Raw genomic sequence first — 26,397 nt, 5'->3', positions numbered from 1 at the left:
TGCATGTCAGCAGTCAAGTTTTCAAGATATTGGACTTTCAAGAACCAAGTGTCACCGGCCACATGCTTCTTGAAAGTCCAATTTCTTGAAAACGTGACTGCTGACATGCAAAAAATTTTATGAACAGTGGTATAATGAAAAAAATACCAAAAGAGAGTTTTTTAGTGGATTTCCCTTTAACAAGTAATATTAGTGTGCAGGGCCATGCACAGACCTTTGGTGGGGCAGGTGTTCAAAGTGAAAAAAGGGCACCCCCCTCCTTTAATGTTTTCTGTTTTTTTAACCTTAACTCCATGCATACTTTTCTACAGCTCCTGTAGCCAAATTGTCCATATTTGTTTTATATAGGCCTTCATTTCCTGCAAAAACACACTCACTCATCACACAGTGTAGACTAGATCCACAGATAGGCTATATCAGCTGATCACCGCAAATGTAGGCTACAGTGGGGAAAGAAAGTATTTAGTCAGCCACCAATTGTGCAAGTTCTCCCACTTAAAAAGATGAGAGAGGCCTGTCATTTTCATCATAGGTACACGTCAACTATGACAAACAAATTGAGGAAAAAAATCCAGAAAATCACATTGTAGGATTTTTTATGAATTTATTTGCAAATTATGGTGGAAAATAACTATTTGGTCACCTACAAACAAGCAAGATTTCTGGCTCTCACAGACCTGTAACTTCTTCTTTAAGAGGCTCCTCTGTCCTCCACTCATTACCTGTATTAATGGCACCTGTTTGAACTTGTTATCAGTATAAAAGACACCTGTCCACAACCTCAAACAGTCACACTCCAAACTCCACTATGGCCAAGACCAAAGAGCTGTCAAAGGACACCAGAAACAAAATTGTAGACCTCCACCAGGCTGGGAAGACTGAATCTGCAATAGGTAAGCAGCTTGGTTTGAAGAAATCAACTGTGGGAGCAATTATTAGGAAATGGAAGACATACAAGACCACTGATAATCCCCCTCGATCTGGGGCTCCACGCAAGATCTCACCCCGTGGGGTCAAAATGATCACAAGAACGGTGAGCAAAAATCCCAGAACCACACGGGGGGACCTAGTGAATGACCTGCAGAGAGCTGGGACGAAAGTAACAAAGCCTACCATCAGTAACACACTACGCCGCCAGGGACTCAAATCCTGCATTGCCAGACGTGTCCCCCTGCTTAAGCCAGTACATGTCCAGGCCCGTCTGAAGTTTGCTAGAGTGCATTTGGATGAACCAGAAGAGGATTGGGAGAATGTCATATGGTCAGATGAAACCAAAATAGAACTTTTTGGTAAAAACTCAACTCGTCGTGTTTGGAGGACAAAGAATGCTGAGTTGCATCCAAAGAACACCATACCTACTGTGAAGCATGGGGGTGGAAACATCATGCTTTGGGGCTGTTTTTCTGCAAAGGGACCAGGAAGACTGATCCGGGTAAAGGAAAGAATGAATGGGGCCATGTATCGTGAGATTTTGAGTGAAAACCTCCTTCCATCAGCAAGGGCATTGAAGATGAAACGTGGTTGGGTCTTTCAGCATGACAATGATCCCAAACACACCGCCCGGGCAACGAAGGAGTGGCTTCGTAAGAAGCATTTCAAGGTCCTGAAGTGGCCTGGCCAGTCTCCAGATCTCAACCCCATAGAAAATCTTTGGAGGGAGTCTGTGTTGCCCAGCGACAGCCCCAAAACATCACTGCTCTAGAGGAGATCTGCATGGAGGAATGGGCCAAAATACCAGCAACAGTGTGTGAAAACCTTGTGAAGACTTACAGAAAACGTTTGACCTGTGTCATTGCCAACAAAGGGTATATAACAAAGTATTGAGAAACTTTTGTTATCGACCAAATACTTATTTTCCACCATAATTTGCAAATAAATTCATTAAAAATCCTACAATGTGATTTTCTGGATTTTGTTCCCTCATTTTGTCTGTCATAGTTGACGTGTACCTATGATGAAAATTACAGGCCTCTCTCATCTTTTTAAGTGGGAGAACTTGCACAATTGGTGGCTGACTAAATAATTTTTCCCCCACTGTATATCTCAACTAGTTAGCTAGGCTATGCTGTCAAAACAAGCTAACTAGTCTTTACATGATTTGAATTTATTCTGCTACTGACAAACAGTCAAACTGCAGTTGGATCACTATGACTAAAGGGATCGCCATGACGTTAATACTGGATTTGTTTTCATTTTTTTTTGTTTCATAGCCTCACTGACCATAAGCAGTTCCAGTGAGCTTCGATCAGCTAATCTTCTTATCTAATTTCAGCTCCTCTCTCTCTCCTTTAATCTGCATGTTTCTTTGCTGTGGGATATAGATCTGTTTGTGTTTGTCTCACACGGACTGAGAGCTCTTCTCCACTCTCCATGTCAGCCTTGATTAGATTATTAATTTGATACTGATTTGGTGTTAAGATCTCTTGGGAGATGGCCATTTTGGAAGAGGTTCAAGGGAAGGTGAGTAGTTTACTTTCACTCACACTCTTCTCCTTATTCTCAATATTTACATTTACATTTTAGTCTTATCCAGAGCGACTTACAGTTAGTGAGTGCATACACTTTTTATACTGGCCCCCCGTGGGAAACGAACCCACAACCCTGGCGTTGCAAATGCCATGCTCTACCAACTGAGCTACACGGGGCCTTTACTGTACATACTGTAAGTAAGTGCCAGTGTGGGAAGTTGAAGAGAGCCTTCTATGGAGAGTTATTCTCACCAGCCATAACCAAATCTCCATCTATAAACGTCGGTAGAGACTAATGGAGAATGAACACAAGGTACTGCACTTACTCCTCTGCTCCCTCCTGGTCAGGGTTGGCCGGGGTAGCGGCTGGGGCAGGGGCCGGGGCAGCGGCTGGGGCTGCAGCTGGTGCAGGCTCTGCAAAGAGAGGCGGGATGGCAGTTTCAATCAAGGTGTACAGGGAAAACCAGAGAAACAAACAATATATACCAGGTCTAAGAGGCATACTGATGTCTTTATTTAAGAGACTAAATGAAATCCATAAAATAACTATCAACTATTTAATCTGCCACAGAAATATTTAGACATGAGATTTTGGGGTGTATGAGCCTTTGTGAGGAGCTTCCTAAGTAGTTTCCTGCATGTTCACAACAGAAAGATGGGGAACATGGGGGGCCTTCTCTGTGACCAGTCTGGTGAATCTTGTGCATCTGCTACAGTAACAGACTGGACGCTAATGCATTAATGCAGATGAACCAATGTGACCATTGACCTGCATAGCTTTAACTTCTTGCTCACCTCCACTGCTCCACTTAAAGTATAAACAGACAGTTGAGCTGTCTATATCCAACTATAATAGCTACCAAGCCAAGACATGCACCCACCTCAGCCTCACAGTACAGTAATACATACAGCACAACAGCCAGCATTTTGAAATAAGTGGTGTTTTTGTTTGTTTGTACCTTGTCAGTGACGGCTTGCCTTACAAGAACAGTAAAAAGCTCAAACTAGATTTAATCAAGCATAAACATGATCCAAAACATATAGTAGCTCGCTCTAAGCAATGAGAAGCAGCAGGAATGAGCCAACAGTCAAGTCTCTGTTTTATCTCAAAGGATTTCTTTACCTGCTGGTTTGTCTTCTTTCTTGGCCCCATTTTCTTTATCTGCAGGCTTATCCTCCTGCTGAGATGAGTAACATTGCCTCAAAGTCAAACTCTCATCTTCATTATTCAAGTCATAGTGATTAGAGGACATTTTAATTTAGAAGACAATTTCCAACAGAGGGGGTAGATCTACCATTCAGCAACAAACCACTATTCGTGATAGAGAGTTTCAAATTAAGCTCTAATTATTTGAATGTGCCTTTAAGTAATGAACAATTGATATGGGACAAATTAAAGAAAAATACAACAATCATGATTCAATTGTTTTTATTTCCTGAATAATAGAAACACATGGAGAATGGAGAATAATTGTTTGCTACAAGTAAAGCATTGGAATCCAGAGTGCAAATCTCATAGCAAAAACATGATAATGCAAAATGAAATTGCTTGACATTTCTCAATGTTACAGCAGCCATTGTCAGTCCTTATAAAATGTGATGAGGAAACAGAAATGAATAAGACAGGATATAAAAATCTTGCACAAAACAAATTATGATAACCATTATTAACATGAGCATTACTTTGTCCAAGCATCATTGGACAGTGATAATCATTCAGCTACACTAGCCTACAGTTGTTGTTGGTATGCTGCATATACCACAGTGGATCAGCCTAATGCTGCTACAGTATTGGGATGAACCAGTGGTATCTTACCTTAGCAGATGCAGAAGCTGGGGCCGGGGCTGGAGCAGGGTCCGCGACTGGAGCAGAGACCGCGGCTGGAGCAGAGACCGCGGCTGGGGCAGAGACCGCAGCTGGGGCAGAGGCTGGGGCTGCTGGAAGTTGGGGGATAAACATCCCCTTCAACTTGCCGAACATGGCTGTATAGCTGGGTAGCTAACAGACTCTGCTTTGGAGAGAGGTGGTGGTAGTGAGTTCTCCTCCACACTTTTCCCGTTCTGTTCTCTTCTCTCTCTCTCTCTCTATGTAATACTCAGCAGCAGCTATACAGTCCTCATAGGTTGCTGTCCCCATTACCTGTGGACTTCTGATGCAATTAGGCCTCTGATGCTGTTAGACCCACTAATACCCCCTATGAGGCAAGCAGCCCCCACTTTGGGGAACGGCCTGTCAGGGCGTGTAAGTCCATTGCCAGCTATCATAATAAGAACACATTGGCTTTGTAAATCACCACCGGGGTGGAGGTGGGCTTCAGGATAATCTCTGAACACTGAAAATACAATACAGGCTATCTATCAGACTCAAGTAGTGGTCCTCTGTAGCTCAGCTGGTAGAGCATGGCGCTTGTAACGCCAGGGTAGTGGGTTCGATCCCCGCGACCACCCATACACAAAAATGTATGCACGCATGACTGTAAGTCGCTTTGGATAAAAGCGTCTGCTGAATGGCATATTATTTATTTATTATTTCAAGAAGTTGTCCCATTGTATTTCATCAGAGGTTAAGGTATTAGGCCTATATCTATTGATGACAATATTGTATATGCAGAATTTGTTTTGGGCCCACGCTACAGACGGCTATATCGGCCTGCTAATACAGAACTAGTAAACGCCCAGTGCGATATTTTTTGTATTTTCTATTAATTCTGATTTCTTCAGGGGGTGCTGCAGCACCCTCAGTACCCCTACTTCCCACGGCTATGATAATGTCCATTCCTCTTGTGAACCATCAACTACATAGCCTAGTACACAGCCAGACAGGCATTCAGTAGAGTAGATAAAGAACTGGCAGACAGACGTACTGGAGCTCAGTGCGTCAATTGGCCCATAAACCTAGAGATCACTTACTTAATTAAACCACACAAGCCACAAGCTATACTTGCCAATGAGGGGATTACTTTAGTGTCTCCTAGGTGAAGGTAAAGCAGATGAACAAATACAATATGCTACAGCACAGAAATCCTTTAAAGTTCAAACCAAGTTACTGCCAACAGTATGCCCACAATTTATAGGCAACTCTTTTCCTTCTGCAAAGACCCATGCACCAGAAAGTGTAATGTTACTGTAAGCTACTTTAGTAGGCCTATTATAAAATGTGACATTGTTTTGCATTTAGTTTTAGAAGGGCTGTGGGGTATTCTTCCAAGTTCAAGCATCTTTCTGAGCAACGCAACTGAGTTTTGATGCACTGTTTGGTTCCAGAACTAAGAACCTGACATAAAATACTGTTGAGGTCCGCTGCAACCTGGTCTCAGAGCATTTTGTATTATTCTGTACGTAAAACTAAAAAAATTCCATTTATTATGATAGGTCATGTTTTGTATGATATGAATTAATTTGTGGACGTCCATCACCCACGTCCATCACCCATATTATATGTTACGATATGCTAAACGTACAATATGTTACGAATTTGAAAACCGTAGTATATTTTATGAATTTTCAAAACGTATGACGTTACAAATTCTAGCTAGGTGGCTAACGTTAGCTAGCTGGCTAACGTTTGCTAGGAGGATACGGTCAAGGGTTAGGGTTAAGTTTAGGAGTTAGGGTAAAGGGTTAAGGGTTAGGGGAAGGGTTAGCTAAAATGGTTAAGGTTTGGGAAGGGTTATCTAAAAGCGTTAAGGGTAGGGTTAGGGGAAGGGTTAGCTAACATGCTACGTAGGTGCAAAGTAGCCAAAAAGTTGTAAGTAGTTGAAAAGTTGCTTATTACCTAAAATGCTAAAGTTGTCCTTGATGAGATTAAAACTCTCAACCTTTTGGGATGCCTTAAGTAACCATCTGTCTTATGTAACCATACCTTATGTAATCACTCCGGTGACCTTCACCCCTACCTCACCTCGCTGATCAACTCATCCTTGACCGCTGGCCATGTCCCTTCCGTCTTCAAGAGAGCGAGAGTTGCTCCCCTTCTCAAAAAACCAACACTCGACCCCACTGATGTCAACAACTACAGACCAGTATCCCTTCATTCTTTTCTTTCCAAAACTATTGAGCGTGCCGTCTTTAGCCAACTCTCTTGCTATCTCTCTCAGAATGACCTTCTTGATCCAAACCAATCAGGTTTCAGGACTGGTCATTCAACTGAGACTGCTCTTCTCTGTGTCACGGAGACTCTCCGCACTGCTAAAGCTAACTCTCTCTCCTCTGCTCTTGTCCTTCTAGACCTGTCTGCTGCCTTTGATACTGTGAACCATCAGATCCTCCTCTCCACCCTCTCCGAGCTGGGCATCTCCGGCGCGGCTCACTCCTGGATTGCGTCCTACCTGACCGGTCGCTCCTACCAAGTGGCGTGGCGAGAAGCTGTCTCCGCACCACGTGCTCTCACCACTGGTGTCCCCCAGGGCTCAGTTCTAGGCCCTCTCCTTTTCTCCCTATACACCAAGTCACTTGGCTCTGTCATATCCTCACATGGCCTTTCCTATCATTGCTACGCTGACGATACACAACTAATCTTCTCCTTTCCCCCTTCTGATAACCAGGTGGCGAATCGCATCTCTGCATGTCTGGCAGACATATCAGTATGGATGACGGATCACCACCTCAAGCTGAACCCTGGCAAGATGGAGCTGCTCTTCCTCCCGGGGAAGGACTGCCCGTTCCATGATCTCGCCATCACGGTTGACAACTCCGCTGTGTCCTCCTCCCAGAGTGCGAAGAGCCTAGGCGTGACCCTGGACAACACCCTGTCGTTCTCCGCCAACATCAAGGCGGTGACCCGCTCCTGCAGGTTCATGCTCTACAACATTCGGAGAGTACGACCCTGCCTTACACAGGAAGCGGCACAGGTCCTAATCCAGGCACTTGTCATCTCCCGTCTGGACTACTGCAACTCGCTGTTGGCTGGCCTCCCTGCCTGTGCCATTAAACCCCTACAACTCATCCAGAATGCCGCAGCCCGTCTGGTGTTCAACCTTCCCAAGTTCTCTCACGTCACCCCCCTCCTCCGCACACTCCACTGGCTTCCAGTTGAAGCTCGCATCCGCTACAAGACCATGGTGCTTGCCTATGGAGCAGTGAGGGGAACGGCACCTCTGTACCTTCAGGCTCTGATCAGTCCCTACACCCAAACGAGGGCATTGTGTTCATCCACCTCTGGCCTGCTGGCTCCCCTTCCTCTGCGGAAGCATAGCTCCCGCTCAGCCCAGTCAAAACTGTTCGCTGCTCTGGCACCCCAATGGTGGAACAAGCTCCCTCACGACGCCAGGACAGCGGAGTCACTCACCACCTTCCGGAGACATTTGAAACCCCACCTCTTTAAGGAATACCTGGGATAGGATAAAGTATTCCTTCTAACCCCCCCCCCCCCAAATTGTAAAGTGGTTATCCCACTGGCTATAGGGTGAACGCACCAATTTGTGAGTCGCTCTGGCTAAGAGCGTCTGCTAAATGACGTTAATGTGCCCTTGAGCAAGGCACTTAACCCTAATTGCTCCTGTAAGTCGCTCTGGATAAGAGCGTCTGCTAAATGACTAAAATGTAAAATGTAAAATGTATACCAAATGTAACATACAATACTAATATTAGTATTTCAGAATTACGTTTACTTTGTTACGTCTAGTTTATGAGACCAGGCTGTTCCAACCTGTGAGGGTGTTGCCATGGCGAGAGGAAGCTAGCCAAACACTTCAGTAGTATATTTTCAAAGCTAGGGGGACACCGGGATGTGGGTTGTCAGGGGTATTTAGTTTTTTCGTTTTCTTTCTCTTCTTTACCCCAATTCTATTCTTTTATATCAAAGGAAATGCAGCTTCATCCCTCTAGTTTGCAGCGCACGGGTATGTTTTGGTTCTTTCAGCTGTCAAAAGAGAAACAATGTTGCAGTAGCTAGCTATCACGCTAGCATCGGCAGCTAACTTTATAGAGATAGAATGTTGATACATTGTGCGCACAAATATGACACATTGTAGCTAGCTAGCTACTTACTGTAGCTGTAGCATCACTTCCTTCCTACACAAATGTGGTGACCTTAAAAAAAAAGGTTTTACCTTCTATGAAATATTGTTGTCGCTAACTACAAAAAAAAAATATGGATCAACTGCCTGCCAAGTGAGGTTGCTGTTGATTTATTGAGTGCCACATTTATTACACCAACCTCCATTCATATAATTTATCTCTCTTCAGATGGTCAGAAAATCCTTGGGATAGATTACACTAATCTGAAGGTTTTGTGCAGAAACCACGGTTTTAGCCTCCGAGATAGGTAAGCCTATGACTCTCTACTCTACCTTTATGAATTCTGCTTCTTTCAGCTTCAGTTTATTCAAATCAGTCAGTGACAGTGTACATCGGAGACTGTATTTAAAAAATTTGGTGGTTTCTAAAATAGGCATGTTTCCACTACCAACAGATGCCTACAATATCAATATTGTAGGCTACCATGGGCACTTTTTTTAAAAATTCATCATGATTCAGAATAGCTCTTGCACTCTAAATCACATAATCACATTTAATCAGTTTGTTGTTACTCCTTTGATAAACTTGTTTTTACAGCAACAGATACCAATCAACTGAAGAGGCCCATAACGATTTCATGAACTCCTATCGAAATATATTTCTCCGGCCAAAGAAAATGGTTCCCAGGAACCCTTTCCAGGCAGATAGCAAAGTGTAAGTGTCTTACAGCTAGACAACAACACTCTATGCAAAACCAATGTCCTCTTCTGGCTGGATTTCTTTAGAAATGAATCAAGGACAGACAGATAGCAGCATACTGCTGGGTACAGTTCTCAAGGAGCATAATTTTAAATAAAGGATCAAGTTAACATAAGAAAATTGTCAATTTAACAGTAAGGAGTGGTTTCCCGGATACAGATTAAGCCTAGTCCTGGACTAAAAAACAAGTTCAATGGAGAATCTTCATCGGAAGTAGTTTTTAGTCCAGGACTAGGTTTAATCCGTGTCTTGGAAACCGCCCATAGAAGTTTGTTTAGAAGAAAACGGGATCACTGCCTTTCTATGCACTATGCTTTTTCTAGATACCAGCAGATGTTAGTAGCTAATTGTTTTCAAAGCCAGACTACTGTTGCAAGAAATGATTGAAGTTGTCCACGTCTTACTGAGTGTATGAGGCTACATGTTTATGAACATAACTAGAGGGTGATGCTTTCAGTAGCATCCAGCTTTAAAAAGATTAAAGTTTCTCCATGTAGTAAATAACCAAATGGAGAGAGGGGGGGGGGGGGGGGGGGGGGGTTAGTGCAGATGCACCTCTATTTTATACCTTTCCAATGTTTACTGATGCAAGGAGGTCGGTCATTAGAATTCTCCATCTCATCCATTAATCGGATTAAGCTCGAAGAGATCGAGCTGCGGACCTTTTCGCCAAAGCGCTCATTCACTCCCTAAGCCAGAAAGCTAAGTGCATGTAGATCTCACTTTGCACTGTAATGAATTCACAGAACGTTTAAGAAATAGACCTCTCCATAGTGGAAGAAGAACAATATAAAAAAATATATTCATAACATTTTACTTTGTAACTTTGACAAACTTTTAAGCGACAAAAATAAATAAAAGGCAAACAAGCGAAAAGCAGCGTGGGATGTTTTTACTAAGTCCCCTGGAGTGGAGTGACTCACAGTAGTAAAACCTGTCAATCAAACATGGTTTGACAACACAACAACAAACCCACTCACAGAGAGACAGATGCATTGAGTAATACATAATGTGGTACAGTGGAAGGAAACGGAAGCGCTACTTTCATCTACTTGCTGCTGTAGAAATGTGTGTTATGGTGGGCAGTGACATATGAGTCACAGCTTTAATTGGCGTGAATATAGATCTGCTCTCAGTTGGGGTTGGGCCGCTTGAAAAGGCCTTGCCATGAGAATGCTATTAATATGCAGTGCTTGACTTGGACTGAAATAGGTGCCGATACTCATTTTGGGTGCGAGAATTGTTTATATTTAGGTGCAGGAGCTGTACAATACTTTTTAGCTAATATTACTGTATATAAGAGAAACAGGAGCTCAAGCAGTAAAACATGGTAGTTGCTTGTACTCTGCTCCGGTGAGCTCCTGCCCAAGTCAAGCACTGTTAATAGGATTAGTCTACATAGGACATGCCTCTATGATTAACTTAATTTAACTTAACCTAGTTCAATTAAGTGAGTTGGTCGGTGGGGGGTTTCTCTCTCTGGAGCTCTCTGGTTGACAGAAAGTAAACATGCTCAATGTGATGTGTTTCCCCTGAGAGGACTTAAGTAAAAAAACATGCCTGTTTATCCCAGCATGCTGCTGCTTATTGACATAATGATGCCTTCGCAATGCAGAAATGAAATGTTATTGTCGACATGATAGGAAAATAATGTGAAATATAGTACTGCAATATTAACCAGGAAAATGATCACATAGGAAATTCCATATTTAGACCTAGAATTTCTATACAGGCCTATTGACTCATGACAAAGCACACTGGCATGTGTTTTTTTTAAATTCAAATTGTGCATTTAAACATATAACATGTTGGCTATGACCCTGTCCAGGCTAGTGTCTGTCATTACCCCAACATCAGGTAGGAGCTAGAGAGGCATGTCAAAATAGTTGATGATCGTGAGGTGCAGACCAACAGACCATAAACTTAAAAAAAGTTGTCTTTGTTTTTGTCATTGTTCCCACCAGTGCTCCCGGCCCTGAGAAGCTGAAGGCCAGTGAGAGCCAGGAGTCCCAGGCGTCCCAGGAAATGAACAGGAACCAAGGTCACGGGAGACAGACTCAGGAGACACTCATCAACCACATGATCAAAGCCCTCAAAAAGTTGTGAGTAGAGAACTGTCTGTCAGGGTGATAAAGCCATGTCCTGATCTACCAGCTGGTGGATGAGGTAAACCCTGATCTAATACTGAGGCCAGTTCAACAAGGCCTGTTTGCTGCGAGCATGTTGCCAGAGTAACAATTTCAGTTGAATGATTTGAATGAACATTCCAAAATGTTAGGTGAAACATCAACAGCTACTTTTTGTAAGGATTACTGTGGCTTTTTAGCGACAATATTCAAACTGAAAACAACTTAGCTATTTCTACTAAATATAGTAGAAAGTCTATATGGCCACTTGATTATTTTTAGCGGCAGTTTACACCCGAAACAGACACTTATTTTCGCTGCACATTATCTTCTCAGACTGTTAGCTAACGTTAGTGGCTAACACAAAACAAATGGAATATGTTAGCTAACGTTAGCCAACGTTTGCGAACTATTTCCCTTGTCGAACGCACCTGTAGTTATATTGAAGTAAAGACTATATACTGTAATGTATGCACAGTTAAGTGCATACATTACACCAGGCGGTGTCAGAGGAAGGCCCTAAAAATTGTCAAAGACTCCAGCCACCCTAGTCATAGACTGTTCTCTCTGCTACCGCACGGCAAGCGGTACCGGAGCGCCAAGTCTAGGTCCAAGAGGCTTCTAAACAGCTTCTACCCCCAAGCCATAAGACTCCTGAACCCCCCCCCCCCCCCCCCCCTCTTTTACGCTCTCTGTTTATTATCTATGCATAGTCACTTTAATAACTCTACCTACATGTACATATTACCTCAATTACCTCGACTAACTGGTGCCCCCGCACATTGACTCGGTACCGGTACCCCCTGTATAAAGCCTCGCTATTGTTATTTTTACTGCTGCTCTTTAATTATTTGTTACTTTTATTTAGTATTATTTTATATTGTATTTTTTGTGTGTTTTTTTTGGTATTCTTTCTTAAAACTGCATTGTTGGTTAAGGGCTTGTAAGTAAGCATTTCACTGTAAGGTCTACACCTATTGTATTCGGCACATGTGACAAATAAAATTGGATTTGATTTTATTTTGAACAGAACTCCTATCCACGTCCGATATATTATTGCATGCGCTCGTTGCTTCTTAAAAAAAACTTGGTATTACCTTGAAGTAGCATATATTTGATATTACTGTATAATATGCCTGCACATTACTTCTGCAGCTTAAATTAATTCAGACTTATTGTACAGTACAGTATCTCTGGTTGAGTCACACAAAAGTGCTGTGAATATTGCACTTCTCTCCGAAACCAGAAGGGGGCAGTGTATTCCCTTTATAACTGTCTCATCAAATTTTCTGAACATGTGCTGCACTGCCGCTCCTTCATATTTCCCCCCTTGGCTGGCCAACAGATGATGAAGTACTGTTTTCATTAGAATTAGCCAGATGCAGTCGAAGATCATTCTGTCTGCGTCCCACATGGCACCCTGTTCCTTTTCCCTATACAGTGCACTTTTTGACGGGGGTCCATATGGCTCTGGTCAAAAGTAGTGCACTTTGTATGGACTAGAGTGCCATTTGGGTCAGAACCCTGAGTTCTACAACAACAACTCCAGCAGCATGACATATTAAGAATGTCAAATCAATAGCATGTGGTGCCTCTACTACACATGGAACTGTCTCAAAGTAAACAAACCAAATCACTATACCAACCCCACACCTCCTTGTAATCATCAAAGCTCCTTGTAGTCTTGATTCATTTGGATGGGACAGACAGTTAATGCCCTTTTGCCTTCATGTTTTGATTTTCCTGCTATCATGGTTAATCATTGTGAGATTGTCCCAGACCAGCATGTTTATTTGGCCCTCCCTGGCCATATCGTGAGTAAGAAAAAGGCTGTGTCTGAAATGGCACCCTAATTCCAACATACAGTGCCTTCACAAAGTATTCACACCCCTTGACTTTTTCCACATTTTGTTGTGTTACAGCCTGAATTTAAAATGGATTAAATTGAGATTTTGTGTCACTTATCTACACACAATACCCCATAATGTCAAAGTGGAATTATGTTTTTAGAAATGTTTACAAATTAATTAGAAATGAAAAGCTGAAATGTATTGAGTCTACTGTAAGTCTTCAACCCATTTCTTATGGCAAGCCTAAATATGTTCAGGAGTAATAATTTGCTTAACAAGTCACATAATAAGTTGCATGGACTCACTCTATGGGCAACAATAGTGTTTACAATTATTTTTTAAATGACTACCTCATCTCTGTACCCCACACATACAATTATCTTTAAGGTCCCTCAGTTGAGCAGTGCATTTCAAACACAGATTCAACCACAAATATAATGGAGTGTTTCCAATGCATCGCAAAGAAGGGCACCTATTGGTAGATGGGTAAAAAATGTATAAAGCATATACCTTGAATATCCCTTTGAGCATGGTGAAGTTATTAATTACACTTTGGATGGTGTATCAATACACCCAGTCTCTACAAAGATACAGTTGTCCTACCTGGCGGCAGGTAGCTTAGTGGTTAAGAGCATTGTGCCAGTAACCGAAAGGTCGCTGGTTCTAATCCCTGAGCCAACTAGGTGAAAAATCTGTCGATGTGCCCTTGAGTAAGGCACTTAACCCTAATTGCTCCTGTAAGTCGCTCTGGATAAGAGCGTCTGCTAAATGACTAAAATGTAAAATATAATCAGTCAGACTTTAAAACAGAGTTTAATGGCTGTGATAGGAGAAAACTGAGGATGGATCAACAACATTGTAGTTACTCCACAATACTAATCTAATTGACAGAGAAAAAAGAAGGAAGCCTGTACATAATAAAAATATTCAAAACATGCATCCTGTTTTCAACAAGGCACTAAAGTAATACTGCAATTATGTTTTTGTCCTGAATACAAAGTGTTATGTTTGGGGCAAATCCAATACAACACATTACTGAGTACCACTCTCCATATTTTCAAGCATAGTGTAACATTTGATTAATTGACATTCCTAGTGTTTTTATTTAATCTTTCCTTTTCATTCAGACAGTGGGTTTCCTAAGATTGCAATATTATGTGGTGTTATTGGCTTCCCTTTGGCTGGTTATGTTGGACAGGACAGGACCTGAGCAGAGAGAGAGGCCTCAGAGTGCTGTGGCATTTCATTGAGGGGATCACTGGGATCCAATGTGTTGTACAGTAGGAGGTGTGTGAAGTACTATTTGACCGAAGCCCCTCAGTGACATCACCAACTCTCTATTCAAACCTTACATCAGGGTTGGGGTCAATAACATTTCAATTCCAGTCAATTCAGGAAGTACACTGACATTTCAATTCTATTGAATGCTTTTCAATTAGGAAAATTGGAAATTGGAATTTGGTTTACTTTCTGAATTGACTGGAATTTAAATAGAATTGACCACAACCCATGTCTTCTCTATGTTCAAGACACAGTGCTCTGTTCAATAAAGACTAAGGATTTAGAGAAAGTGTTTTATATTACTGCAGTAAGGCTCCCAGAATAGCTCTGAATACGGAAAAGCGGCACCCAGGTTTGGTATCTTATACCCCTCCTTGAAATATCCATTGTCTGAAGCAATCAGAGACAAAACTAACTGCACCATTCTTTGTGCAGTATTAGGCTACTATATTATTCTTACTTTAAAGCTCTGTCAGTGTGTTGTTTTACCATCGGCTTATCTTCTGATCTGAGGTCAGTGTGTCAGCATCAGCAACAACAGGAGGAAGGTCAAGGTTAATGAAAGGTGTTTCTCTCTCCTCTCTGCCACCTGGCCTACACAGATGGAACTACAGATAGCACCATCCTTTTCCTCCCATCCATATGCCTGGTCTGACTGACTATGCAGCCCTGCCTGCACTGTTTTGGCCCTAGGCTGTTTCCCTGCTTGCCTCGCCACTTCCTTAGTTTTTCACTTCCTCTCCGTAAACTGTTTGCGCTAGGCTGGGGTACCTTCATATCTAGGCTGTTGACTGCAATCTGTCAGGTTTAAGAATAAGTCTGTCTAAAAGAGCTGCGCTCCGGCATGAGGAAACAAGGGTTGTGGTTGTTTCTATGTTAAAATATGTATTAGTTGTTCAAGTCAAATGAAATTGTATTTGTCACATGCTTCCTTAACAACAGGTGTAGACTAACTGTGAAATGCTTTCTTAAGGGCCTTTCACAACAATGCAGAGAAAAAAATAAAAACAAAAGAGAGATAATAAATACACAATGAGTAACGATAATGGCAGGGGTACGAGGTAATTGAGGTAGATATGTACATACAGTTGAAGTCGGAAGTTTACATACACCTTAGCCAAATACATCTAAACTCAGTTCTTCACAATTCCTGACATTTAATCCTAGTAAAAATGCACTGTTTTAGGTCAGTTAGGATAACCACTTTATTTTAAGAATGTGAAATGTCAGAATAATAATAGAGAGAATGAATTATTTCAGCTTTTATTTATTTTATCACAATTAGTATTTGGTAGCATTGCCTTTAAATTGTTTAACTTGGGTCAAACGTTTCAGGTAGCCTTCCACAAGCTTCCCACAATAAGTTGGGTGAATTTTGGCCCATTCCTCCTGACAGAGCTCCCTGCTCACACACACTTTTTCAGTTCTGCCCACAAATGTTCTATAGGATTGAGGTCAGGGCTTTGTGATGGCCACTCCAATACCTTAACTTTTTTGTCCTTAAGCCATTTTGCCACAACTTTGGAAGTATGCTTGGGGTCATTGTCCATTTGGAAGACCCATTTGCGACCAAGCTTTAACATCCTGACTGATGTCTTGAGATGTTGCTTCAATATATCCACATCATTTTCCTTCCTAATGATGCCATCTATTTTGTATCTAAGTGCACCAGTCCCTCCTGCAGCAAAGCACCCCCACAGCATGATGCTGCCAGCCCCTTCACGGTTGGGATGGTGTTCTTTGGCTTGCAAGCGCTCCCCATTTTTCCTCCAAACATAACGATGGTCATTATGGCCAAACAGTTCTATTTTTGTTTCATCAGACCAGAGGACATTTCTCCAAAATGTCCCCATGTGCAGTTGCAAACCGTAGTCTGGCTTTATTTATGGCAGTTTTGGAGCAGTGGCTTCTTCCTTGCTGATCGGCCTTTCAGGTTATGTCGATGTAGGACTCGTTTTACTGTGGATATAGATACTTTTGTACCTGTTTCCTCCAGCATCTTCACAAGGTCCTTTGCTGTTGTTCTGGGATTGATTTGCACTTTTCACACCAAAGTACGTTCATCTCTAGGAGACAGAACGCGTCTCCTTCCTGAGCGGTATGACGGCTGCGGGGTCCCATGTTGTTTATACTTGCGTACTATTGTTTGTACAGATGAACGTGGTACCTTCAGGCATTTGGAATTTGCTCCCAAGGATTAACCAGACTTGTGGAGGTCTACAATTTTGTTAATAATAATAATCTGTCTGTAAACAATTGTTGGAAACCACTACTAAACCACAGAACGCGTCCCCCCCTCCTCCGCACACTCCACTGGCTTCCAATTGAAGCTCGCATCCGCTACAAGACCATGGTGCTTGCCTTTGGAGCAGTGAGGGGAACGGCACCCCTGTACCTTCAGGCTCTGATCAGTCCCTACACCCAAACGAGGACATTGCGTTCATCCACCTCTGGCCTGCTGGCTCCCCTTCCTCTGCGGAAGCACAGCTCCCCCTCAGCCCAGTCAAAACTGTTCGCTGCTCTGGCACCCCAATGGTGGAACAAGCTCCCTCACGACGCCAGGACAGCGGAGTCACTCACCACCTTCCGGAGACATTTGAAACCCCACCTCTTTAAGGAATACCTGGGATAGGCTAAAGTATTCCTTCTAACCCCCCCCCCCCCCCCCCCCCCAAATTGTAAAGTGGTTATCCCACTGGCTATAGGGTGAACGCACCAATTTGTGAGTCGCTCTGGCTAAGAGCGTCTGCTAAATGACGTTAATGTGCCCTTGAGCAAGGCACTTAACCCTAATTGCTCCTGTAAGTCGCTCTGGTTAAGAGCGTCTGCTAAATGACTAAAATGTAAATGTAAATGTAAATGTTGGAAAAATTACTTGTGTCATGCACAAAGTAGATGTCCTAACCGACTTGCCAAAACTATAGTTTGTTAACAAGAAATTTGTGGAGTGGTTGAAAAACTAGTTTTAATGACTCCAATGTAAGTGTATGTAAACTTCCGACTTCAACTGTATACAGTACTAGTCAAAAGTTTGGGCACACCTACTCATTCAAGGGTTTTTCTTTATTTTTACTATTTTCTACATTGTAGAATAATAGTGAAGACATCGAAACGATGAAATAACACATATGGAATCATGTAGTAACCAAAAAAGTGTTAAACAAATCAAAATATATTTTATATTTGAGATTCTTCAAACAGCCACCCTTTGCCTTGATGACAGCTTTGCACACTCTTGACATTTTCTCAACCAGCTACACCTGGAATGCTTTTCCAACAGTCTTGAAGGAGTTCCCACATATGCTGAGCACTTGTTGGCTGATTTTCCTTCACTTTGCTGTCCGACTCATCCCAAACCATCTCAATTGGGTTGAGGTCGGGGGATTGTGGAGGCCAGGTCATCTGATGCAGCACTCCATATCTCCGCTTCTTGGTAAAATAGCCCTTAAACAGCCTGTAGGTGTGTTGGGTTATTGTCCTGTTGAAAAACAAATGATAGTCCCACTAAACCCAAACCAGATGGGATGGCGTTTCACTGCAGAATGCTATGGTAGCCATGCTGGTTAAGTGTGCCTTGAATTCTAAATAAATCACAGACGGTGTCACCAGCAAAGCACCCCCACACCATAACACCTCCTCCTCCATGCTTTACAGTGGGAACTACATATGCGGCGATCATCCGTTCACCCACACCGCGTCTCATAAAGCCACGGCGGTTGGAACCAAAAATCTCAATTTTGGACTCCAGACCAAAGGACAAATGTCCACCAGTCTAATGTCCATTGCTCGTGTTTCTTGGCCCAAGCAGGTCTCTTCTTCTTATTGGTGTCCTTTAGTAGTGGTTTCTTTGCCGCAATTCGACCATGAAGGCCTGATTCACACAGTCCCCTCTGAACAGTTGATGTTGAGATGTGTCTGTTACTCGAACTCTGTGAAGCATTTATTTGGGCTGCAATTCCTGAATCCGATAACTCCTCTGCAACAGAGGTAACTTTGGGTCTTCCATTCCTGTGGCGGTCCTCATGAGAGCCAGTTTCATCATAGCGCTCAATGGTTTTTGCGGCTGCACTTGAAGAAACTTTCAATGTTCTTGAAATGTTCCGTATTGACTGACCTTCATGTCTTAAAGTAATGATGGACTGTCGTTTCTCTTTGCTTATTTGAGCTGTTCTTGCCATAATACGGACTTGGTCTTTTACCAAATAGGGCTATCTTCTGTATACCCCCCCCCCCCCCCCCCCCCCTACCTTGTCACAACACAACTGATTGGCTGAAATTCATTAAGAAGAAATTCCACAAATTAACTTTTAAGAATGCACACCTGTTAATTGAAATGCATTCCAGGTGACTACCTCATGAAGCTGGTTGAGAGAATGCCAAGAGTGTGCAAAGCTGTCATCAAGGCAAAGGGTGGTATTTGATTTGTTTAACCTTGATTTGTTAAACCTTAAGGATCGGACCCTTTTTTTCAATTAACACTTTTTTGGTTACTAAATGATTCCATATGTGTTATTTCATAGTTTTGATGTCTTTACTATTATTCTACAATGTAAAACATAGAAAAAATTAAGAAAAAACCTTGAATGAGTAGGTGTGTCCAAACTTTTGACTGATAGTGTAGGTAGTGACTAGACAACAGGATAGATAATAAACAGTAGCAGCAGCGTATGTGACGAGTCAAGAGTTAGTGCAAAGGGTGTCAATGCAGATAGCTATTTGGTTAACTATTTAAGTAACTATTTAGCATTTTTATGACTTGGGGGTAGATGCTGTTCAGGGTCCTGTTGCTTCCAGACTTGGTGCGTTGGTACTGCTTGCCGTGCGGAAGCAGAGAGAACAGTCTATGACTTGGGTGGCTGGAGTCTTTGACAATTTTTAGGGCCTTCCTCTGACACCGCCTGGTATAGAGGTCCTGAATGGCAGGGAGCTCGGACCCAGTAATGTACTGGGCCGTACGCACTACCCTCTGTAGCGCCTTGTGGTCGGATGCCAAGCAGTTTTCATACCAAGCGGTGATGCAGACAGTCAAGATGCTCTCAGTGGTGCAGCTGTATAACTTTTTGTGGATCTGAGGGCCCAGTCCAAATCTTTTCATCCTCCTAAGGGGGAAGAGGCATTGTCGTGCCTTCTTCACGACTGTATTGATGTGTGTGTACTATGTTAATTCCTTAGTGATGTGGACACAGAGGAACTTGAAGCTCCCGACCCGCTCCACTACAGCCCCGTCGATGTGGATGGGGGCATGCTTGGGCCTCCATTTCCTGTAGTCCACCATCAGCTCCATTGTCTTGCTGACGTTGAGGGAACCACACTGCCAGGTCACTGACCTCCTCCCTATAGGCTGTCTTATCGTCATCGGTGATCAGGCCTACCACCGTTGTGTCGTCAGCTAACTTAATGATGGTGTTGGAGTCGTGCACAGCCATGGGTGAACAGGGGTGTACAGAAGGAGACTAAGCACGCACCACTGAGGGGCCCCCGTGTTGATGGTCAGGCCTAGTTTGAATCTATTCTAACCAGTGCAGTTATTGTAGTTCTCTGCCTGTGAAATATGTATACTCAAAATAGAGTTAAGGGAATAATCTGGCTGTAGCCCAGTTACAGTCTCTTCAAAGAGAAATAACCAAACAGTCGTGTTGAAATAACAAAATAAAATTGGCATCAGTGAAAGGGTGCATTTTTCACTTCCTATCGACCTTTTGGAAATAGTGTCACACTTTTGTTTTGACCATGATGTCATAAACAGATAAATGGGAGTTAGGGCACCGTATGTCTATTGCACACACAGTGTGATTTCTACATTCAGTGCTGACACACACACACACTCCTTTTTCTATCCTCGTGGGGACCTAAAATACATTTCAATTCAAAATCCGGTTTTCATTAACGCCTAACCCCTAAACCTAACCTAACGCCTAAACTTAAAATAGGCCATGTCCTCATGGGGACATGGAAAATGTCCCCACGAGGGAGACTTTTCCTTGTTTTACTATCCTTGTGGGGACATTTTGGGATTTCAGGTCCTCACGAGGATAGAAGAACAAGACCACACACACACACACACACACACACACACACACACACACATACATACATATGTCTCTTGCGCTTTGTTCCTGTGAGAGCTTGTCTGTGTGCCAGCACTGGGGGCAGGAAGTGTGTGTGTGTGCCTCGCAACCACCCTGCCCCTTCCCACCCGTGCCCCGATGGACAAGCCAGGCCGACGGCGTCAGAGCCGGTGCTTCTGGGTAATGGTGCGAGTGAGAAGGGGGCCTCTGATGCTCTGGCCAGCAGAAAGACATGGGCTTGTTTTATGAAGGAAACTGGCCCGCACAACCTGCTTTGTCTGCACTTTCACTCTGTTTTTGTTTTATTTTATCTATTTATTTTTCTTTATGAATCAGCGCCCTGCTCTGCTCTGCTCTGTCCCGTCCCACTCCACTCCTCTATGCTTTCCATTCCGAAAGGATTTCCTCTTTCCGACCATTCTAGTGTTGGGAGCTTCCTCAGCTACGGGATGCTGGGATGGATTGGTTTGGGAAAAATGGTATAACCTAGCTACTTTTCTTTTGTCTGTCTGTCTTGTCTGTAATCCAATCCAACCAGGTTGTTGGCCCAGATGTATTGTGCTCTGTATATGCCTTTATTTACGCGTGTGTTGTGACTGGTGTAGTGTTGCAAAACTACTGGTAATTTACGAAAGTTACAGGAACTTTTGGTAATTTTGGTAATTAACAGGTAATCTATGGGAATCTATGGTATCTTTGGTCATTTATAAACAAACATAAATATTCATATATAGTATTCTTTTTTTGTGTCCATATTGTCCATGAGTTTCTAGTGGATAGACCATATGGTTCAAGAGAAATGTTATGAAAAAAGCATCTAATCAACAATGGCATTATTTTTAATAAGCTCTACAACTCTTCCAACTATTGACTTTTTTTACAACTGCCACCAGTTTGGCACCAAAACTTTTACAACAAAGACATTGACATAGTAAAATAAATTAAAGTGTGTAAAAAGATTTCATGCTGAAACCTTTCATGCTGAAACCTCACTAAGCTGATGGTTTACATTTAGCATAATGTTTTACAGCTTTGCCATTCTCTTATTTGATTATTTTACATGTGATAAGGCCACTCAGAGGGCCAGAGATAATTATAGACATACCCAAAAAGGCCACTAGATGTCATGTGATAAAAATCCCCCAAAACCTGGTAGTTTACCTCTAAACTTCAAAAGGTACCAGTAATATACCCTCTCTTTGCAACCCTAGAATGGTGTGTGTATTGTGACTAGATTATTGTACCTAGAAGGATTTATATCAATAGCACAATGGATTATTCCAATGACATAACAAACCAGAAATACAAGAAAACCTTGTAACACTGGAGCCCAGATAAAAGCATCTCATTATGAGGTAGGGATGGGAGAGAGACGGAAAGAGAAGCAAACCATTCAATATACTGTCTGTCTGCACATTAGGCTTTTTCAATCTATTTCAAAAGGTAAGTCTTGTCAGAAACAAGTCAAATACAATAGACACAGAGAGAAAAGAGCCAGACAGACCTAGAGTCTACCTCTATGTGATAGAACACAGCAAATCAATGTTGATGTATGCCTTCAGCTATTCATTTCCCTGATTCATCCTCCTCCACTGATGGGCTGGTGCTCCGTAACCCATCTGTTATCATTATCCATCTATTTGGCAGACACCATTATCCAATATTACCTCTTACATTAAATCTGTGTGTGTGTATATATATATATATATATATATATATATATATATATATATATATATATATATATATATATATATATATATATATATATATATATTCATCTTTATGGAGGGTAATAGCAGGGTGTCTTACTCGAAGCTCAAGGGGATTTACAATGCTCTGGGGATCTGTATCTAGGATGCAAACTTGTTTGGCTGAATGCTTCAGAGGTATTTATCTGTCTGCCACCAGTTTGGCGCCAACATTTTTACAACAAAGAAATTGACATAGTAAAATAAATAAAAGTGTGTAAAAAAATATAAAGGACATTTCATGCTGAAACCTTCATATTAAACACCAATGGTATTCACTAAGTTGATGGTTGTTTGGCTGTAAATCCCCTAATATATATACAGTGCCTTCGGAAAGTATTCAGACCCCTTGACTTTTTCCACATTTTGTTACATTACAGCCTTATTCTAAATGGATTAAATCAACAATTTCCTCAGCAATCTACACACAATACCCCATAATGACAAAGTGAAAACAGTATTCAGACTCTTTGCTTTGAGACTCGAAATTGAGCTCAGGCGCATCCTGTTTCTATTGATCATCCTTGAGATGTTTCTACAACCTGATTGGAGTCCACCTGTGGTAAATTCAATTGATAGGACATGATTTGGAAAGGCACACACCTGTCTATATATGGTCCCACAGTTGACAGTGCATGTCAGAGCAAAAACCAAGCCAAGGAATTGTCCGTAGAGCTCCGAAACAGATTTGTGTCGAGGCACAGATCTGGGGAAGAGTACCAAAAAATTTCTGCAGCATTTAAGGTCCCCAAAAACACAATGGCCTCCATCATTCTTAAATTGAAGATGTTTGGAACCACCAAGACTCTTCCTAGAGCTGGCCGCCCAGCCAAACTGAGCAATCGGGGGAGAAGGGCCTTGGACAGGGAGGTGACCAAGAACCTGATGGTCACTCTGACAGAGCTCTAGAGTTCCTCTGTGGAGATGGGAGAACCTTCCAGAAGGACAACCATCTCTGCAGCGCTCCACCAATCAGGCCTGATGAAAGCAAGATTCAACTCTTTGGCCTTGTCAATGGGGCTGATGTGGATGCGGAGTCGGAGTCAGGCGCAGGACACAGAAGCTCAGTCAAACAGACTTTACTAGTCAAATATACAATACAAAAATAAACGGGCCTCAAACACTGGAGGCGAGAGATTACGCAAGCAGTGCGTAAAACACTAACTAAATGAGCACAAAACTCTGACATCAACGGACAGGCGGACAACAACACACAAACTCACATACACAAAGCAGAAAACGTATAGGACACATAATTAGACACAAACGGACACAGGTGCAACAGACAGACCAAACCCAACAAACATCGAAACATCCAACGGTGGCAGCTAGTACTCCGGGGACGACGAACGCCGAAGCCTGCCCGAGCAAGGAGGAGGAGCAGCCTTGGCAGAATCCGTGACAGGCCTGAATGCCAAGCATCACGTCTGGAGGAAACCTGTCACTATCCCTATGGTGAAACATGGTGGTGGCAGCAGCATGCTGTGGGGATGTTTTTCAGCAGCAGGGACTGGGAGACTAGTCAGGATCAAGGGAAAGATGAACGGAGCAAAGTACAGAGAGATCCTTGATGAAAACCTGCTCCAGAGCGCTTCAAATGTGGAAAAAGTCAAGGAGTCTGAATACTTTCCGAATGCACTGTATATATTGAGAATATCATTGCAAAGAATATTGAACAGATTGAATGTGGCCCAAGAACTGTAGGCAGCAGGCTTGGGTGGGACCGCATGATGTCTATGCCTCATGAGTAAATGGCTTAATCATTATGTCTATGTAACATCCAGATCCTAATGTGGTTTGTACGCTAAATTAATCAAAGCTGACGACTACAACATGTTTTATACAGTACAGTCAGTGTGTCCCCCCCAAATACTACCCTTATCCCTATTTATTGTACATCTTTTGACTATGGCTCTGGTCAAGTAGTGCACTATATAGGGAATAGGGTGCCATTTGGGATGCATAGGTGTAATTTACATTGCAAATACTGAACAGATGGATTGGATGTAGTGGGAAGGTTTGACGCCAGCAGTCTAACGATGCGTCATCTCATGCAGCAGACCCCATGTCGATGTTTCACTCCATGTGAGATCTAGCATGGCTGCAGAACAGTAGTTTGCTATGTGTGGTGTTATGTATGGCCAGGCTGTTATATGCAGTAGTCATAAGGATTTCACCACATGTTTTTAGAGTGACAGAGTGAGAAGTGGTCCTTTATAGCTCAGTTGGTAGAGCATGGCGCTTGTAAAGCCAGGGTAGTGGGTTCGCTTCCCAGGACCACCCATACGTAAAATGTATGCACGCATGCTGTAATTTGCTGTAGTTAAAAGTGTCTGCTAAATGGCATATATTATATTATTGTGTATGGGGGTGCGCTCGCGGGTGTGCATGTGGGGTATGTAAGTGTGTGCCTGCATGTTTGGTGCCAAGCCAACACTATGTCTGCCTCCGCATGAATGATTAAGTGAATACCTCTACTGGCCCTGTTCATCACTCTCTGGTATTAGACAGGTGCCTGGACCACACCCCCACCACCACTGGTGATAAAACCATCTCCCATCCATAACTACAGTATAGGAAAATACTTGAAATACACTGTCCCTGTAGATTACTCTCAGCTCTTCCCCCCCCCCCCAATCTGTCTGACAATCCGCCGGCTGCGAAAAAAGACTTAGGAACATAAATATCAAGCAGGCGTCCATCTTGTTGTGGAAACATCAACACAGGAGAGGGGAGTCGTTGGAGAGAAAAGGGAAAGTTCCTGTCTGGTCTGTCTGGTGTGTGAGAGTGAGTCACCCTATGGTAAATGTATTTTCCCGACACAGTGGAAGGTCAATGGAGGTAGAGCGTCATTTCAGATTGCAAGTGTGTGAACTCTTCACCAGCTGTCTCTCTGTCTATGGAGAGACTAGTCACTACACCATCCAACTATGTGAGAAGAGAAGGGAGTACATTAGGTTGTGGAAAAAAAGTGGGGGGAGAAGTCAAACTGGAGACAGGTCTGGGATGGCTGGCCATGTTGAGATGGATTGTTGGACCTGTCTCTCTGAGTTTCCATTTAATTAATAATCCTTAAGAGTCTATTTATGCACCTGTGCGCCAATCTAAGTAACATAATAAAAAAATCCCCATCAGAATCCGTCAATTTAAGCTAGAGATATCTGTTTTTTGCATGGGCAGCGTCTCAATTCACCACATCTGCCTATGTCGGACTTCCGCATCTGCAGTGGAAGGCGGCTGAGCTACAGCGGTGTTCGTCAGACCATGAGACATCCCAAAAATCGGTCTTCTCACGAAAACGTCTGTAGCGTCCGAAAGGTTTCCCCACAAGCCCAACAGGACTTGTCTGAAGTTGGTACCGCCGATGTGCCAACTTCTGTGTGCAGCATCCGAACCGTTTCGGCTACAAACTAATATGAGCTTCAAAACCTTTTTCTTAAAATGACTAAATGTAAATGTAAAACCTGATTCCTTATGATTTATATTTTGACTGTCTGTTTTGCCATTTATGAATGTGTTATTCAATGCGTTTCTATGTGCTATATTAGTAAATGCCAAATTCTGTATTTTATCAAATACACTACATGACCAAAAGTATGTGGACACCTGCTCGTCGAAACATCTCATTCCAAAATCATGGGCATTCATATGAAATTGGTCCTCCCTTTGCTGCTATAACAGCTGTCATACTTAAGTAAAGGTAAAAGTCACCGAGTAAAATTCTACTTGAGTAAAAGCCTAAATGTATTTGGTTTAAAATATACTTAAGTATCAAAAGTAAATGTAATTGCTAAAATATACTTAAGTATCAAAAGTATAAATCATTTCAAATTCCTTATATTAAGCAAACCAGATGGCACCATTTTCTTGTTTTATAAATTTACGGAAAGCCAGGGGCACACTCCAACACTCAGACATAATTTACAAACGAAGCATGTGAGTTTAGTGAGTCCGCCAGATCAGAGGCAGTAGGGATGACCAGGGATGTTCGGTTGATAAGTACGTGAATTTGACTATTTTCCTGTCCTGCTAAGCATTCAAAATGTAACGAGTACTTTTGTGTGTCAAATAAAATGTATGGAGTAAAAAGTACAATATTTTCTTAAGGAATGTAGTGAAGTAAAAGTAAAAGTAGT

The 26,397-nt window shown here is 42.5% G+C and overlaps 2 protein-coding genes across 2 annotated transcripts in view; one reads left to right on the top strand and one right to left on the bottom strand.

Annotated features, from left to right (window-relative positions):
• Nucleotides 1-4,449, bottom strand: part of LOC311109306 (cyclic nucleotide-gated channel beta-3-like) — a gene marked incomplete at both ends in the record, with an annotated part of 34,440 nt that extends 29,991 nt beyond the window's left edge. Inside the window, 3 exons of the mRNA XM_084152139.1 lie at nt 2,795-2,882; nt 3,592-3,649; nt 4,285-4,449. Coding sequence (XP_084008265.1) covers nt 2,795-2,882; nt 3,592-3,649; nt 4,285-4,449 — 311 coding nt within the window. The remainder of the gene's footprint in view (nt 1-2,794; nt 2,883-3,591; nt 3,650-4,284) is intronic.
• A 3,825-nt stretch (nt 4,450-8,274) lies between these two features.
• Nucleotides 8,275-26,397, top strand: part of cnbd1 (cyclic nucleotide binding domain containing 1) — a gene marked incomplete at both ends in the record, with an annotated part of 50,590 nt that continues 32,467 nt past the window's right edge. Inside the window, 4 exons of the mRNA XM_084151826.1 lie at nt 8,275-8,308; nt 8,655-8,733; nt 9,024-9,140; nt 11,150-11,287. Of these exons, the coding sequence (XP_084007952.1) occupies nt 8,275-8,308; nt 8,655-8,733; nt 9,024-9,140; nt 11,150-11,287 (368 nt within the window). The remainder of the gene's footprint in view (nt 8,309-8,654; nt 8,734-9,023; nt 9,141-11,149; nt 11,288-26,397) is intronic.

Source organism: Coregonus lavaretus (genome assembly GCF_964263955.1).
Source record: "Coregonus lavaretus genome assembly, chromosome: 34".
Lineage (NCBI taxonomy): Eukaryota > Metazoa > Chordata > Actinopteri > Salmoniformes > Salmonidae > Coregonus > Coregonus lavaretus.
This window is presented reverse-complemented; position numbering and strand designations above follow the sequence as displayed.